Source organism: Corvus cornix, chromosome 5 (assembly GCF_000738735.6).
Source record: "Corvus cornix cornix isolate S_Up_H32 chromosome 5, ASM73873v5, whole genome shotgun sequence".
Taxonomy (NCBI): Eukaryota; Metazoa; Chordata; class Aves; order Passeriformes; family Corvidae; genus Corvus; species Corvus cornix.
The window spans coordinates 21,285,722-21,303,748 of record NC_046335.1 but is presented as its reverse complement, the minus strand read 5'-3'; the positions used below and the strand labels follow the sequence as shown (position 1 = coordinate 21,303,748).

General features: G+C 41.1%; 1 protein-coding gene across 34 annotated transcripts in view; it reads left to right on the top strand.

The window, feature by feature from the left end:
* The window catches only part of NRXN3 (neurexin 3), a 982,026-nt gene that overhangs the window by 342,920 nt on the left and 621,079 nt on the right, over window positions 1–18,027 (top strand). For 28 of the 34 annotated variants that reach the window (XR_005602064.1, XR_005602065.1, XM_039553074.1 and 25 more), the window contains 2 exons: window positions 5,083–5,286; window positions 12,910–12,936. Coding sequence is in view for 32 of the 34 variants with exons in the window: in XM_039553074.1 (XP_039409008.1) it covers window positions 5,083–5,286; window positions 12,910–12,936 (231 nt within the window). In the remaining 2 variants the exon portion in view is untranslated. The remainder of the gene's footprint in view (window positions 1–5,082; window positions 5,287–12,909; window positions 12,937–18,027) is intronic. The other 6 variants (XM_039553071.1, XM_039553070.1, XM_039553072.1 and 3 more) reach the window with 1 other exon arrangement.

Sequence of the window (18,027 nt, the reverse complement as noted above, 5' to 3'; positions counted from 1 at the left end):
TTATTAGTGATATTGTTTGCAGGGTATTTTGCAAGACTAATAAAGCCCATTCTTATTCCTAATGTAAAGTTTCAGTTTACGTAGGTTTTAAAGATGGTTTTGTGTTCTCTGTTATTGTCCCTCTCGGTGCTAGTGAATTACATTTACATCCCTTCAAATTGGTCTTTCGTGTTTGGTGGGCTAAGTTTAAGTTGAAGCCCAATGACACTGAGATGGGAGACATCCAGGAAAAATTCCGTTTACTGCAGAAGGTGTCATAGCATAGGAAACATGGACTTTTCTTATGGGTCAATGAGAAGCAGTCCCAGAGCACGGTACCACCAGCACGCTTAGGGCACTGACAGGCCCTGCCTGGCCGCTGGGGCTGCCCCACCTGCTCATGGCCCAGGGCCCCATGGCAGCCCCCTGGCCATCAGCCCCCCACCCGGTGATGCTGCGGCAGGGCCAGTCTCCAGGTCCCTCCCACAGCATGCCCGGCCGCGGGTGCTTCCAGGCCAGGCCCACGTCCAGCCCTGTCACTGTGGCTCTGCCTGGCAATTGCTCTTAGCCCTGGCCAGCAGATTGACTTCCTGGCCTGACCGTGGGCCTGCCTCATGACCTTGAGGTTTCCTGGTTTCTCGGTTGGACCTGGCCCCCATTTGTACATCTGTCCTACTCACCTTCCTGTGCATGTGGGACAGCCCTGGGCAGCAAGGGACTGGCACAGGGAACTCCACAGCTCCTGGCACCCATCCTGCTGGATGATGTGCAAGGTCCTAACCGCTTGTGAGCACTTAAAGTTCCCATCATATCTTTTCCACCAAAACAGGAGTATTATCTCCTGGGTTCTAGTCAGATTCAGTCTGATTGATTACATTCAGTCTTCCCAAATTACTTGTCAGGCTGTTTTTGTTGAAACTCATCTGTATGGAATCCACTTGGACAGGAATTAGGATTCCTTTTTTTCTTCTTTTTAGATATTATTTTTGTAGGATTTTTGTTTTGTTTAAAAGTGTAATTTTTGTTTTCAGAAAATCTATTTTTTATCTGGGGCCATGTGTCTGCTAGTGGATATGTGAGGGCAGGAGGTGAGCTGTGCAATCAATGCCTTCAGGAAAGTGTTGTCTGTTTGCAGATATATAGCTTAGGTACTTCACGGATATTTGAATTTGCAAGAATGTGGAAATGTTTGGTCTAAGAGTTTTGGTCTCACAAATGTAGCTGGGGAAAATGTTGTGTGCCCTGAACTGCTGTCACTGGGGACTTCAACTTTCATGAAGTGTGGATATTTTTAATTATTTTTGCAATGTCACCTTTCTGAAAATTTCAGTAAGAAACTACACTGTATTGTAGTCTGGGAGGCAGAGAAAAAAGACCATGGGGAAGGAGAGTACAGAAAAACTAAGAGGAAGAAGGAAGAAAAGAAGCAAGGGATGGAGATTAATACAAGAGAGAGGTTAGAAAGCAGGAGAAAAAGCATGAAGAGGTCTTGAATAATTTTCTGTCTGTGTGCTAAGAATATGCCTGTTCCATCTCCCTGGGAGGTTTATGCAGAGCCTTGTGGGGAAGCAGCAATGAATTGCTCCTTTGGATGCTAAGTGTAAAATTAAAACTGGCAGGGTCTGAGAGCACAAAACTAGGAAGCTAATTGCTCCTAATAACATATTGATTTTCACAGATTTCTGGCATTATGTCAGAGCAGTTTTGAACCAGCACCTGGTTTCTTCTTCTTCCCATCTCCAAACTAATGGCAGTGAAGCTTCTGGCATTAGGATCACAAATAAATGCCACTCACTTTTTTGTCTGTACAAGTCTGTGGGGGTTTCAAGCATGATTTCACACATTGCTCCTATGCATCCAATATAATAGCTACCCTAAAAGTAGAAGGGTGGCAGAAACCTGCATGTATTTTAAACTTGGATAACTGTGCTGCTGCCTGTTAGTATGGTGCTGAACAAAGCATTACAGTCTCATTGCTGCGGGTGGCTGAGGACAGTTGAATGGATGCCTGTATTCAGGCAGAAGTCGCCAGCACAGGTGTCTGGGTGGCTGAGGTCATGTACTTGTTGCCAGGTTGCATTCAACCCTGAGCAGATTTGCTGTATGTGTTGCTCAGCTGTAACATGCTTTTCTTGAGCTTTGGGGACTGACTGTCAGGAAAAGGAAATAGGTTTTATTTGTATGACTGCTACTAGGCAATACCCTCCTCTGAACGGAGTATTTTCATAACTGGAGGGAATGGTCTGCTTGCAAGGAGATGTGCTGAAAGGCTCCCAGATACTCCAGATTGAGAAGACTTGCAAAGTGAGAATGAAATCCTGCTATTTTTGAAATATGTCAAGTGCATACGGCACAAGAACAGAACATTGTCTCCTGTGGTTTTGTGGAGGCCGTTTCAACTATTTCAAGATATTAATTTTATCTACTTAATTGTTACGAGGTTTCATTGCATCGTGCTTGTAGCAGACTGGCCAGAGAAGGGACAGTAATACCTGGTTTATGCTACTGTGAGATGTCAGCTGAAACACTGTCCAGACTTTTATGTTATCTTCAGCAATTCTGAGTGTTCCTCAGGTCCTCCTTACATAAGTATAATAGTAAGGGTTGGGATTTCTTGTCTAAGGGCAGTAGTTATCTGGCGATGGGATCAGTAAAGCTGAAGGACACAAATTTTACTGAAGGGCAGAGACTCATTATTACCATGCTTTTGGTTTGTTCTAGTCACTGCAGAAAAACTCATGTTTTCAAAGCTCCTAATGCATGGCACTGTGTAGAAGGAAGCAGCAGTGCTGGGACATTTGTGTCAGCTACTCCCACTCACAGTCCCGATATCCTCCAGCCCCCTTCTCGCAGCTATTCATGTGCTAGGGCCAGCAACTGTTTCATGCAAGGCACATCTGAACTGAAGGCCTCAAAAGAGCCATTTCATGCTTGACTGGATTTTCTAATACAATCTGCAGAGAGAGAGAGAGGAAAGAGAGCAAGGAAGGCTTGTGTGTACATAGGCATTGCCTTTGAGTGTATGTATAAAATACAGTACATTTAGTTCCAGCTTGCAGCTGTGGGTGGCAAGTGAAAGGTGCAGACGTGAGGGGGAAGAGAATTTCACTTTGAAAGGAAGAAACTATTCTTCCACCTTGAAAAAGAGGCTTTCTTTGCTCCTCTGTTTCTCGGCCAAATGAAGATGTGGGACCCCAGGGCAACACTGGCAACTGGTACCAGAGATGTGTGTAATGTTATGGCTGAGTGGGTGATGTGTGTAGAGAGCTTTCTGTGTACAGACCATAACAGTGTGTGGTGAACGCAGGTAAGGAAACTGGTGAGTAAGGATGCTGTTCACAGACATCTTAATGGTGGTCCCAGAAAAGTTTTCTTCTTATGTTTGCCTGTCCTATGACCACTGAGGTGCTGCACACCAGCTATTAGTGTGGTGGGTTGCTGCATCTGCACAACTGTTGTGATCCCCACTAAATATTTTGGAACCGTATATGTGTCTCCTCTGTCACTTTATCAGCTTGATATTTATATCTTTATTTATCACCTCATTTGCATATTTATTGCATTGCAGTTCTGTTTCTGGCCATTTTGGAGCCAGCCATGGTTGCTTTGTGGCACGGACATTTAGATCTTCCTCAGGTTCCCATCAATTTACGCTACTGTAGCATTTAACATTTAGACGTTGAGAGGAGTAAGGTTCAGCTCTGCCAAGTTCGCTGTTTCCTGATGGAAGTTCTGCTCTCATTGTCTGGGAAAAATGGGACAAAGGGCTGAAGTATAAGGAGAGCATCTAGATTCCAAATACATGTTTTGCAGTTGGTTAAATTAGATGGGCTGTTAACTTTCGGGGGGGGGCGCGGTGGGGTGGTGGTGCCTGGAGAGAATCCCAGTCAATCATTTGAGAAAACTTCAGCTGAACTGGACTGGACGAGGTACTGGTAAGAGAGCTTTATGGATGAGTTACTGGTAAGAGAGCAATCCATCCATGTTTCTAGGAAGCTGAAGCAGTCAGGTTTTTTTAAACTCTGGGATTTTGACATGTAGTTTTATGGTAGAAGCCCTACATGGAGCAATCTCTACAGGTCTGTCTTTGGTGGGGGTTGGCTGTGGGGAATAGGAATGCTCTGATTCATACATTTATATATTTATGTAGATTTGTAAATTTTGCAGATGAAAATGCTTTTGAGCATATTCCCTGAAGAAACAATAATTGCCATGCTGTAGTGCTTGCTGCAGTTCTAACACAAGACTTTAATTCTACCCCTTAGAGGAGAATATCACTTTCTGCAGACAAGACCCTGAACAAATAGAGAATGCAAAGTTTAACTCCTTTCCTCGACTGAAATTCCAATTTTCCTTGACATCCTCAGAGATGACAGTAAAACATAACTTCTTTCTTCACTTTTTTTCCCCCCCTCCTCCTGGCTTTCATTGTGCCTCTATCTTCTAACTTTTGCTGCATTTGAATGGCCCTTGCAATGGAGTTTGGTTTATTCCTTTCTTCATTTGCATTGGTTGTGTCAGCAGAGCTCTACTAACATTGATTGTTAGTAAGTAGTGAAAAAATATAAAATCACAAAAAGGAACAAATCTGATTTAGAAAAGACCTGTTAGGAAATGCACTTTATACAGTTGTTTGTCTTTAAAGTGTTATTGATGAAATGAAATTCCTCTCTAAATAAGCAACAGCAAGAGTACCAGAAATTAGAACACTAGTCACTGTAGTTGTTACTGCTAGTCCTAGGGAGGGCTGGACTTCAGTGCACTGAAGGAGATTGCATTTTCTGGAAGATGTGAAAAACAAAGGTTCTGCTAGCACCTAATCACAAAAGGGCTCTCTCCTAACATGCTTGACCTTGGGAATTATGTGTCCAGGCTACTGCTATTACCAGTTGCAGTGAACACCACATCTTTCTTTGCTGCTCATATTTGCCCCACAGGGTTTCTAGATGCAGTTAAATGGTTGTTGCACCTTTCCCCAGTTACATACCTTTCTGTGGCAAGTGCTATGGTTTCTGTAGACACAGTGCTTTGTGGTAGATGTGGGGGTTCTTCAGAGGTGTAACTTCTTCTCATTTCTTGCAATTGTTTTCTGATTCCTTGCAGAGGCCTCTATCTTGAGCTATGATGGCAGCATGTACATGAAGATCATCATGCCCATGGTTATGCACACAGAAGCAGAAGATGTGTCCTTCCGTTTCATGTCCCAGCGTGCTTATGGGCTGTTGATGGCAACCACCTCACGAGACTCTGCTGACACTCTGCGCCTGGAGCTGGATGGAGGCCGTGTCAAACTCATGGTCAACTTAGGTATCGTATAAACACCTTCCACTGCCCTCTTCACTATTAGTTTGGGCTTGTGATTAGTGTTTTTTTTTAAATAATTTCATTTAATTTCTGTTGGTTTGATTGGATTGGATTGATTTCTAAAACAACAAACTTTTATAATTATATTCTCTTGCGGAGAGAAATTCTCTTCTGCATTGCTGCATGAAGATTTGCTGTCAATTCTTCGTTATGGACAGTGTTGGTTTTTAAATCTTTAAGTTTTTAAGTTTCCTTTCTTGGTCTGGGACTGGTGAGCTCTGTGTGAAACATGCTACTTGGTCCATCTTTTGATCAGTTACATCCCTCATTCATCCAGCATCACTCAAAACAGTCAAAGGCAAACATGGAAAGGAAGCAAAATGGATATGGTGGCAAGCAGAAGCCCTGTGAACCCCCTGCCCTTTGCATAATTTGGTAGCATTTGATACAGCTTGCCATATTTTTTATATCTAATAAAAAAGCCTGGTGATTTTTGTTGTATCTTTATTAAAAAGAAAGTAACAATAGTAAAAGTGCATCCCTCTATCCCAAAGGGCTGTATTCTGTCTCCTTAGAGTTATACTTTCTCAGAAAATAATTCAAAAAGACAATTAGAAACAAGTCCAACAATAACAACAACACAAAAACAATTGGGAGTGAATGTGCTATTAGATTAGCCTCAATTCATTTTCTTGACAGTCTTTAGGTATTCTACGGAGTGAAATTCTTAAAGAATGTAAATGCATGAGCTGAAGCTTTCTTTCACTTTTCAGTGATGCAGCTTGTTGCTTCATGTGAATTGAGGAATACAACTAAAAAGAGTTTCTGACTCAAACAGGCAAAACTAACATCATAGTTCATAATCTTATACCTTTAAATGTGTAGGTTATTGTATGTGAAGGTTTGTGTATGGTCTGTTAGAATTTCTGTCAGCTTTCAAAGTTCTAAGGCCCACTGGAACAAGCTTTCACATTTTTTGTGCTAATAGTATCACCATCTTCAGAGCCCTTCAGAGCTGTGACTATCAGGAGCAAACCATGTAGCAGCTTTGTTTGTGGAATATGTTGTCCAGCAGTTGTCCTCTGGAACAAGCTTGCTGTTTAAAATTGCATCTGGTGTCTTTTTTTTTTTTTTTTGCTTTGAAATTGTGAGCCAGGCCCTATTATTTTCTTTTTGAATAAGAAAGTGTAGAGAAGAAGATACGTCAAACAAGTTCATATCTCTTAAAATGAATGAGTGTCCATCTAAAAGTCTATAGAAACTCTTGCCTTTTAGTAAATAAAAGCAAAAAACCAACAAACTCCCCCCCATATATTTGCATATTTGCTTTGCTTAGCTTGACTGAAGAAGCACAAAGCACTATTGAGTCTGTAGCTGCATAAGAGCTGTTGCTGTCTTATCCAGACTGGCCTACAGGACAGATGGAATAGATGAACTTCAACTATGACAGTAACTTCTCCAATAAAGAGAAACAGCACTCTGATGATAGCCATCTCTGCCTATATGAACTCTAAGCGAAGGAAAATTTCATAGATTTTCCAGGGTTTCTCTGGAGAACAGCTCAAAAGAACTGCTGTTGAGGCTCCTTACATGTGCAAAGAGAATCTTCCACAAAACCCCAGAGCATCTGTGTATATGTGTTTGCGTTTTCTTCTGATCTAATCAGTTGTTGCTAAAAATCAAGCAAAATGAGATTATATTTTCCCCGTTTCATTTCTTGAAAATTATGGCTAGTTATTTTTTTCTCAGAAAATAAAATTAATCGCTGAAAGATTGGTAGTGGCATGATTCTGTTGGGGAAGTGATGGGGCAGCTGAGTATCTGCCCAACTCTACAGTATCCTCTTGTAGCCCAGAGCCAGTTCTTTTACTTTTCAAGCCTTAGTTTTTCTATTTGTTGAAAGGAGAATTCTTTGCACCCTGTGAGGGATGTGCTACTATTTTAGTAAGGACTGCTTTTATCACCTTTGGTATTCCCACATGAAAAGTACTACAGCATGAAAATTTCCAGACTTCATCAAAAATTGTCACTTTTTCTTCTGAGAAAGGTACCACTTGTTTGATTCTGTTATATCTTCTTAAAAATGAAGGAGAATTAGTGGAATTGCTCATTTGGGCATTCAGGGCCTCCTAGACTTAGACCCTAAGTAAATACGAGGAGGCTATATTTAGGTAACCCTGAATATATCTATTTTTTAAAGCTTACTCTTTCCTTTCCAGTTTTGATTATATCGTGCTGGCAGACAATATTTTCCCTCAGGGCCTGTCAACATTGTATGCCTGATTGGCATTGGTCACTTCTAGCACTCACTGGGGTTTTTTATGCCATCACCTAGCGTAGGGGTGGACTGCTCAACTCTTACTGTCTGGCACCTAAAAGATGTGGCTAAAGATTTGACAGATGGCCTACACATGTTTGGGAAAGAGGTGTTGTTGACAGCTTAATGCAGGGACAAAATCTGTGAGCAAACCCCTGTGTAAACTGAAGGCTGGTTCTGTGTAGCAGCAGACTGAAGCAATGTGTATGCCACATTTTGCCAGCTTTTCAGCTGGAAATTTTTGTGAGGTTGAATCTTCCCCAAAGTGACTACAGGCTGGATCAGTGGAAACCTGTCAGCACTCTTCTATGTCTGACTCAACAGAGAGGCAGTTTAGACTGTTGGAACGCACACTGAGCTTCACCTCTCCTTTCTTCAGATTTATAAAGCTGTCAGATAATGTCCTTGAAACAGAACTTTCCTTCTGCCAAAACAGCAAAGTTACTTTGCTGTTGAAGAACAGAATTTGAGGAGGAATCACCTTACCAGAGCCATTCATTTCCAGTTGTTTACTCTAAGTCACAGTAACTCTGTATGGAGACCGTTCATAGCCCAAATGTCACAAATGAGAACCAAATCTTTATCCAACCTTGCCAAAATCTCCTTACCCGTGAGAAACAGTCATCAACACCACCTCTGAAGACCTGAATATGCTTGGTGCTTACTAGCTATGTGTCAGTATCCCCTGAGGGTCTAACCTGTGATACATGTGTGTAAACAAGGACTGTTTTGAGGGGTGAGTTAACTGTGCTTTTCTTATAAGTCATTTAATACTATTACTAAGAGCTGTCTCTTTCTTCTCTTCTTTGATCTATTCCATTAGATTTCTTATTATCATTTGTGTCTTTATTAAGGTCTTTCCTATGTTGTTTTTTCTTTTCTTTCTTTTCTTTTTCTTTTTCTTTTTTTTTTTTTTTTTTTGAATCTTCTGTGTGTTTCAGTTGTAAAGCTTTCCCATACCCCATCAGCCATGGTAAATCAAAAGATGGTATTCGACCCTTCAAAGGCCTGAAGCCTGCGGCCCGCACGGCAAACAGCCCTGAGAACAGAGCATACGGAGCAGCCTGCAGGGGCTGGCATATCCCTCTCACCCCTCAGCACTCAGTGTCCAAGCCAGTCAGGGGAGAGAGATACAGCAGGTGTGGGTGGCCATGGGCAGCTGGGGGCTTGCTCTAGAAGGTGGGAGGGAAAGGAAGAGCAGCAATGAATAATTCTCTAAGGAAGGGGGCAAGGAAGTTGCTTCAGACCTTTCCACTGTGGGTGCCAGAGGCCCTGCAAATCTTCATGTTGACAGCATGACTATCAGTAGTTTTGAGTTTTTGTTGTGTGAAGAATAGAAATCCAAATGTGATGCATATCTCACTTCTGCTGAGAAGGATTTTGAAGAAGTGGGTCTGGAGTGGAAGGAGAGAGAGAGAGAGAAATTAAGCAAATCATAGCTTGGAACATGCTTGGGAATAATTTTTGATGCTGAGATGATGTGCAGAAAGGGAAAGAAATGGCTGGTCTGATAGGGAGATCCACCTTCACATTTTTCCTCCCATTGATAAGTGGCAGGGTTATAATGTTGTACTGACTTTTACTTAAGAATATTTCATTTTTTTTTCTTCCTGGCCTGGTCACTGGTGATGAGGATATTCAGGTCACCGGTCACAAGGATAAATATGTCCTGTCTCCTCTCATTTAAGGAAGTGTAACCATCCCTCTCACCTATCTTTTCCTAAGCTAAATCCCGAGGGATGTCAGAGCCACCTTTGCCCATCCAAAATGAAGGTTTTTTGTCATTTCTACATACAAATAGTGCAAGTAGGAGAGAGACAAAGAGCCTCAATATAATGTTGGGTAAGTATGCACAGGACTTTATCTGGTTTTCCCATAGGAAATAACTCAGAGTGAGCTTAGAAACAGTTTTTTGTCCTATTCTTGCCTAAAAGTACTCTTCCATAGCCACACATGGCTGCTCATCCAAAGGAAAAACCATTTTGTTCTCACACAGCAAAGGTGACTTTCTTTCTTGATTCAAGGATAAAACAGCCTGGAGCCTTAGCAGCATCAAATAAATATTACTATTTTCAGACAAAAAGATACAGGTGGTAAGAAGCACAGGCCTAAATTGCAGATGAATGTTTGCTGCTAAAGATACCTCAATTCAAACAATGGATCCCTTGTGTTAGCTAACTGCAGTCAAGCTATTTAACCTTTTGGAAGGAGACTGTCTTTGGCCCGTTTTCCAAGTGATACGCCCAGATTCCATCTGAGCACTGAGGAAGGAGCTTCTGGTTTACATTAGACAATTAATGAAAAGAAAGTAACTGCAGAAGGTCTTCCCAGATAATCCTGCTCCTCATGCAGTAACAGACGCTACTTTCACTTCCCTACTATCCACCACATTCCTCATCCAATTGCTGAACTGGCAGGTGACTGGATTTACAGCTGTTCAGGCATACTCATCTCCAAAACCTATCTCAGAAATAAATACTGATAACAGGGCTGAGTGCCCCAGATGTTGATTCCCAGAAGTATCATTGGCCTGGTACTGTGCAGGAGGAATCCCAAGGAGTTTTTTAAATTATTCCTGAATTAACCAGATGCTGCTGTTTTGAGCACAAAGACCAGACTACACCTGCACCCTCACCACCAGGAAAAATCTCCTCTGCTTTGGATTTGTACTGTTGTACTAGTTATGGGGGACATAAGTGTTTTCTTCCTTTTTAAAAACTGATTTAAGAGAGAGAGAGAACAACTTTATGTATTAATGTTTTTGGAAAATTTTTGGATTGCTTTTGGCAAGGCTCAAAATTGAGGCAATGAACAAGAAACCTATATATTTTCTTTGATGGTAGTGTGGATGGTATTTTGGTGCTGGTGGAGCTCTTAGCTGCCCTGCAGGATCCCCACTGACACAGTTAAATGAAACCTGGATGGGGAGCTCGTTCCTTTGGAGTGCACCTGGGCATTTCTGTCTGGCACCCAACTGCATGGCATTGCAGACTTTGTGCTCACAGTCTGGAGATGTAATAGTGCTGTGTACTTGCCAGGGAAGCCCTCTCAGTGGCCTGGACTCTCATCCTTTGAAACAGGAATCTTGCAGCCAAGATAAGGGCTACACTGGTTTTCATTTTGAAACATTTCCCCCTTCACCTGGAGTAGCGTTTCAGCCTGAGGGTAAGCCCTAGGACGTATAGTTATTTTGGGATCACTGAAAAAACCCAAAAACCCCAAAACACAACTCTGCAGTCATCAACAAAAAAAAAGTAATTTTAATCTCTGATGAATGTTGCTGAGGACCAGCCATATTTCCCTTTCTTGCATACTTGCTCTTTAGTCCATAAGAAATTCCCATGTTGTTCCAGCTGTAGCAACTCTCTTGACCTCGCTTGCGATGAGACTTGAGCATCTCTCTTGCTGTGACTCTCCATCAGGTCAGAGAGGGAAGTTCCCTTGCATGTACTTCAGAGCTCCCTTTGCCCCACCCAACTCCTATAAGGGATATAGCCACCACTGTATGGTGATCGTAGCAGTTGCTCCAGGGCTGTTTGCTCCCACTTTTCTGTTGCGGTTGACGACACATGACAAACCTAATCGCACAAAACCAAACCCAGATTTTCTCAGGAGAAGTTCTGCTTGAAAACAGACTCTCTCTGGCTATGTTACTCCTGATTGGTGTGTCCCTGCTCATTACAACTCTTTATTATTTATAGACTCTTGTTCTTTCCCCGCCTTCATTTTTTAAGAACTGTGTTTAGTGTCAGCTGCTGAAATAATTTTTCTACATCTGTCTGAGCGAACATAAAATTCGTCCAGTTAAGAAGCAAACTGAATTATATTTCTCTGTATTTCCATTCTATATAATCTCCCTTGCTGGGCCATATCTCTGTAATAAATACAACCATTTCTGGTGATTAAAGCTTTAGTTGTCCAGACAAGGTGCCTACTAGCATGGTGCTATTATTCATGGCCTTGATTTCCCGAGAAGGTCAGCATAGCCCAAGATATGTAATAGCACTGATACGATAGCTCTCACCCATGTTAGACACCACAGCAGTGGATGTTCACAAGGCTGCAAGTAGGCATTAATAAGTGAAAGATCCTCTTATGGATCATATCCTGAGATATGCTGAGCGTTAGTGTGTTAAAAAAGAGAAGCAATGCTCAGAAGCCCTCTAGCTCAGGGTCTCCTACCGCAATTGCTTTCTTTGTGCAGACTCCTCAGTTACCATTTATTAGATTCCACAAGCACAACTCTGTTTTTCTTTCCATGTACCTCTCTTTGTCCCTCCCTTGCCTGTAACCTCTGAATGAAGCAGGGCCAGCAAAGGTTCCCAGATCTGCCACTTCACTGTCCATTTCATCTTCTTCCTGAACGTTACAAGCACCCCATTCAGTCTTAGCGTTCAGACAGCAAGATGAGATTGGGCTCTGAGGAACTGGCAGGCCTGGGGGCCTTTGAAAGAAACCCCCCCTCTCCCTGCCAAGCCCAAAAAAAAGTATTCCCAACCTCCAGAGCTAGCTGAAATCTGGGCTGGGCGTTCGTGCGGTTAGCTGTTTGCAAGTGGCCATTTTATGACAGGACACAAGAGGGCAGTATATTAACCCTTTCCTCACCTGAGCGGACAGTGTCAAATGTGTCTGTGCACATACTAAAAAGTGTTCTGGGCTGGCTTTTGGGGGAATGAGAAGAGGGTCTGTCTTTGGGAGAGCTGGAAAGGGTTAAATATTGCACCAACAAATCTCATAGGCTGATTTTACAGGTATTCTGTGTTGACAGATGGTGTATTTTTGCAATAACAATAAGAATTAATGTAAAAGAAACCAAGTGTAAAGGTTCACTTTGAGCTTCAAGCTTCTTAGGGAAATTGCTGAAGGTCTCTAAAAAGCAAAAATGACACTTGAGTATGACTTGTGTCTTGAGGGAGATTTTTATGCCTTAATTATAAAATTTTTAGTTGTAATTCACATCAGTTCATGGTCTGGAGTGGAAGATAGTCTTAGATTTGTAGGTTTCTATAAAAAGGAAAGAACTTTCTGTGTCAACATGTGGATATGTATGTATATTGGTATATTTCTCTATACATATGTGTATATATATATGTGTGTATATATATATATTTATGTAACAGATATTTACATAGAATATACTGTACATATACACCCACTCCTGAACTTGTACAGACTGTATATAAGTATAAAATGGCCACATCTCTTTGCGTGTGTCTGTCCCCGGAAGGGTGGACTGATTGTTTTTGGATGTCTGCAGCTGTTACCTTGAAGGATGCAATTTCATCTTTCATTTATTTTTCCCCATCTAGACTGTATCAGGATAAACTGTAACGCCAGTAAGTTTTCCCTCAAGTTTCATTTTGTTCTCTTTCTATATATATTAAAATAACTTTATTTTCTTTGCTGTTTTATAAGCTGTTTTTCTTTTCTTTTCTTTTTTTTTTCTTTTCTTTAAAAATAATCTCCTGAAATTGAAAGGTTGGGTGGGATATGAAGCTGGAGAGGGAGGAGGGAAGATCTTAAGGTGACTGTGTGTGGCAAATTTTGTATTAGGTTTCTCCAAGGAGGAGATGAACTGTTATTTCATAGCTTTGCAGAAGAACACCTGAGGAACCTGATGAGCTGATACTGTATTTCACTGGTAACCTGTTGGCTTTATGAAAACTTTTAAAGAACCACATAAGAATAACAACAGGTACTGTATGCACCTCTCCACTACAAAACGGCATGCATATTTAAAACCAAAACAAAACAAGCTTCAAACTCTTGCTTTATTACAGGATGGTAGCAACTTAACATGACATTTATTCAAAGTAATTTTTATTTGGGTATAGAATGAAAAAAAATTAGATCTTACATTTAGAGTATATTATATATACTTCATATATATATGTATATATATGGCATTTGCCACTCTTAGGTTTCTATAAGAAATTCCATCTGAATCTCTGGGTCACTGAAGATTCCTTTCAGTATGTAGAAGTGGGGAGGAAGGATTATAAAATGTCTGTGAAAAATAATAGTGAAAGATTATGTCCATTTCTAGACTGACTGAGCAAGCCAAATCTATTTCTGTTCTACTTCAAAGAGTTGATCAAAGTTGATGTAGGCCTCAAAGTAAAACCCACTCCCCAAACAATGGAACTGTTTATCTCTCAAGTGTGCTTTGAGGCTTATCTGAAGTTGTAACCAGGTTCCTGAACTGGCAGATCCTCTGTATTAGAGTTTATGTGTAAGTATTTATGAAGGGCCAATGCCAGCTGATTGAGAGCCTACTTTGCACGAGACTGTGAGCAATTAGTTTTTTGGACTTGGAAAGTGGTTCGTGTGAGCCTGTGGCTGGAGGTAAGCCCTAATATACCATAGAAGCTTGTTCATGATAATTTACTTGATTTAAATTATTAAATTGTTATCTCAACCCACATATTTTACCTTTTTCCAATTTTCCTCCTCATCCCACTGATGGGAGGAGGGGTGTAAGCAAGCAGCTGCATGGTGCTTAGTTGTTGTATGGGATTAAATTGCTACAAGTGGGATAAGTCAATGTATGACTCAAATCTTGACAGGTCTTGTTGAATTCCTTTTGCTCTTCGAAGTTTTCACACTAAATTTCAAGATAGAATGTGCAATAGGGAAAAGTGTCTTCAGTCTGGTAGCTGAGATTGCCAGAATTTACATAGCACTGGTGAGGGCATTTGCATAAAAATAGGATCTTTTGCTTCATAAGAGTTCATACGCTCTTGCTGCTTTAGCTGCCTGTAACTCTATCAAAACACTTGCCCCATAGTTCATCTTGATGTGTGTCACCTGAGGATCCATGTCATTTCCTCTGGTACTGGACAACAATCTGATGTTGTCAACATCTTCAACTCTTGATGACAGCTGGCTGTTTAAAGGCTTAGCTATGGAAAACTATCTTCAGGTGGGAAGTCAGCTTTAGTAGCAAGTAGCAATTGTCTGTTTTTCATGCAAATAAAAAGCTAGCACTAATTGGAAGAAACATTCAAAAAAAAAAAAAGGAAAAAACAGGAAAAAGAGAATCATATAACAAGAGCAGTGGGCAGACAGTTTGAATTCAATGTTTTTGTTAGTTTCCCCATAAGCATCAAAACATCTTGAATCATTTTGCTACCATGCATTTTTAATAGTTGAGCCTGTTGCATTTTTAAATGCAGTCTTTCCCTGAAGGTCTACATTTATTTCTTTATTTAAAACACATTGGATCTTCCTAATTTATTTTTTATGATGCTTTGCTGAAAATGAGCTTGCCTACTCTTAGTCCCTCCAACACCTTGGTTTTTTTGCTGCCTGTTGCAGTAACTCAGGTCAGCTGTCCTGTTTTCTAGAGGGGAACCTGCTGGGGATTGGTGAAAACTATACCCTTGAATGAATAAAATATAGTTAGGCAGAAGTAGACCAAATATCACTGTAAGCATTCCTGCAGGCACACTGACATTTACTTGTGCAGAGGGAGTTATCCAAATACAGACAGGTCTGCCAGGGTCTGCTGAAATGAGCAGAAGTGTTTTAAAGTAACTTGAGAAATGGGATTCCCAGCAGCTAAGAGTTTCAGGTCAAGCAGTTGCCACTGGTAACTGAATACAAGGGACCCAGTCCATGGTTCTAAAAGTAAACAGAGCTGTACTTTTGGGGTTTTGTGGAACACATAGCTTAAGAACCCACTACTTCAAGTGCTGAAGCTCATGCTGTTTGATAGGAGTCTTGCATATTGTTCCAGGTAAGCATTTATACTTGCTCTTAATGTTCATTGAAAATATTGAAGGCTTTTCTCTTATGTATCTTTGGGCTATTGTATATCTGATGCAAAATATTGTTTTCCATCATTTCATCTTACCTTTTCTCTGTGTTTCATCACTGTTGTAGTTCACAGTCTTTTACTCTGTCTGTTCTTATTGTAATACTCATCTCGTCCTTTCCTTTCACACTTGAAGATACCTAAACTGATCTTTTCTGTTTCTGCACGTTTAGAAGGACCTGACAGTGCTTTTGCTCACACATTGGTAGCTGTATAGTAACTCTCTTTTCCTGTGAGTGTGAAATCAGCACAACCAAAAGCAGGACCAGGATCTCAAAATAAACTGTGTGAAGGTGCATTGAACGATTCCGTAACATCATGCAGACATAATGGATAGCACAATTTTGTTGGTTGGATTCATGGGGAAAATAGCTTTAGTCTAAATAGGTATGGTCTGAATATGTCTCTTGGATTTTTGCCTACATGTATTTTATTTTTCTAAGTAGAATTTCCTAAGAAAATTGTCCTTCCCCTGTAAACTCTTTATTAAAATGTGTTGTTCACTTTGAAGAAAGCTAAAGTTGTGATAGTTTTATAGTTTGTGCCACATCTGGTGCTCTGATTTTTCTTTATCTTTTCAAAGGTACCAAGTCCTTAATTTCATTATTCCATATCCAGTGACCCCACTTCATATCAGATTAGATGCGGATAGTTTTCAGCATTCTACCCAGTATTAAGTGTGGAGAACAGAGCTGTGTGTGCTACAGATTTAGATTTTGGAGGTGTTTTCACTCTGTATTCTTTTCAGGCTACTACTCTTGGTCTAGTTCTCTCTCCTCACAAACCTTTTCATGTGGTGTGTCAGTATTTAGTCACATACTTTGACACTACATCTATGAGAGATCTGCCAAAAGTAGCTCCTTGGGACAGTGAACACTTCTGTCTTATTGCTTGTTATTTCATAATGAGGCCTTTTCTTCTCACTAAAGCATGCCAGACAAGCCATCATCTATTTTCATGTCACTTTTGATGCCTCAAAACTTCCAGATCTTTTTCTCTTACCTGTTGCTAAAAGCATAGATGGAAGAGGATAAAAAATAAGTCTAATCACAGTTGATCCTGTGTCTCTGTGAGGTCTCACGTTTAGCATGTTGTTTGAAATCCAATTAATTTTTGACAATAAAGACAGCTAGAATATGAGTTTGGTTCTCCTGTCTCAGTTGCTGTGCTTACTGTATTTAGTGCCTTCTTCAATGCAGTGTTAATGTTTCATTTTATTAAGTGCCACTGTAACAACATAAAATATGAATCTATGATGTGTAACTTTCTGGGAGAGGTTTCTGTATCATCATAAGTAAATAGGAAGCTGTGCTAACTCTAATCAAAATATTGTAAAACCAAGTGCACTTATCCAATTCCTAGTGATATTTCTGTCATTTTAATAAAATCTTAATAGAACTCTAACAAGAAAACATTATTTTGAAAGTGAAGCAGTATGACTGAACATACACATCATATTTGTGACTGTAGTATCTCCTAGCTCCATTTAAACATAATCAAGAAGAAATGAATGTTTATGCAGCCTGGAAAGTGTCAAGGCATTAGTATGTCATACTGTAGTGGTGAAAGCAAAGCTGGTGTCTGTCTGTAGCATCTGCACAGCCCAGCTGAGAATGATCTCACCTTTGAGCAGTCTCACACTTGGGATGCTGGTCTGGCCTCGTGCTGCTGCTGCACCACAGTGCAGGAGAAGGGAAGGGAGCAAGCCTGTCTTTGGAAGACTTTTCCTTCTGTCAGGGGATCAAAAGCAGTTCTCCCAGATATTTTGTCAGATGACAAGATAAGAATTCTGTTAGAGGAGAACCTGCCTTGCTGTATCCAACAGCCCAAGAGAGGTGATGCTACTGTCACTGCTTGTTGCCAGGTTCTATTTGTAGCAAGCTGAAGATGTGTTTTTGGCAGGACCATTGCTAGAGATCACACGCTTGCTCACAGACCCACAATCTTCCCAGTCTCTGGCAGCATGAACATCTGGGCCTGTTGACCCCATGGTCTGAGTCCAGTTGCAGCACTCACAGCCCCATACACCCTCATACACAGAGAATAAAGGGCGCTCACCCAGGAAAGACATAGAAAGTAATTTAATAAGAAGACAGGACAGGCTGCACTGATCAGATAAACATACTGATTAGCAACTATTCAAATGCCCAGCCCTTTCTATCCCCTTACACCTGTATTTATTTTCCCACCCTTGCTCTTGCCAAAATCTCCTGAACTTCTCCCTTTTTGTGCCTTTTGTTTCTCCCCTAAACATCCCATAGTAAGTCCGTCTGACCCCAAACTGCTTTTCGCCGACATCACATATGTCCCACCCTCTGCAGCAATCCCCTTAATCCAAAAGGTGATATCAAGAGCTGGTCCAGCTATCATATAGTGATGAGTATCATGCTGGGACACTGGAACTAATGACTTTGCTGGGACAGCCCTGGGAGAGACCTGGACAAGGTTTTCATTGCTCAGCAGTCCGTGATTTGTGCTCCCACCTGCCACTGCGCCCCGTGCTCCTCTGGGCTTGTGCATATGGGCCTCTGGTGGCCTGATGGCCCTGCACATAACCCAAGAAGATATTATTTGTGCTCCCCCTCCTGTTGTTGTCTCTCTGAGCTCCTTT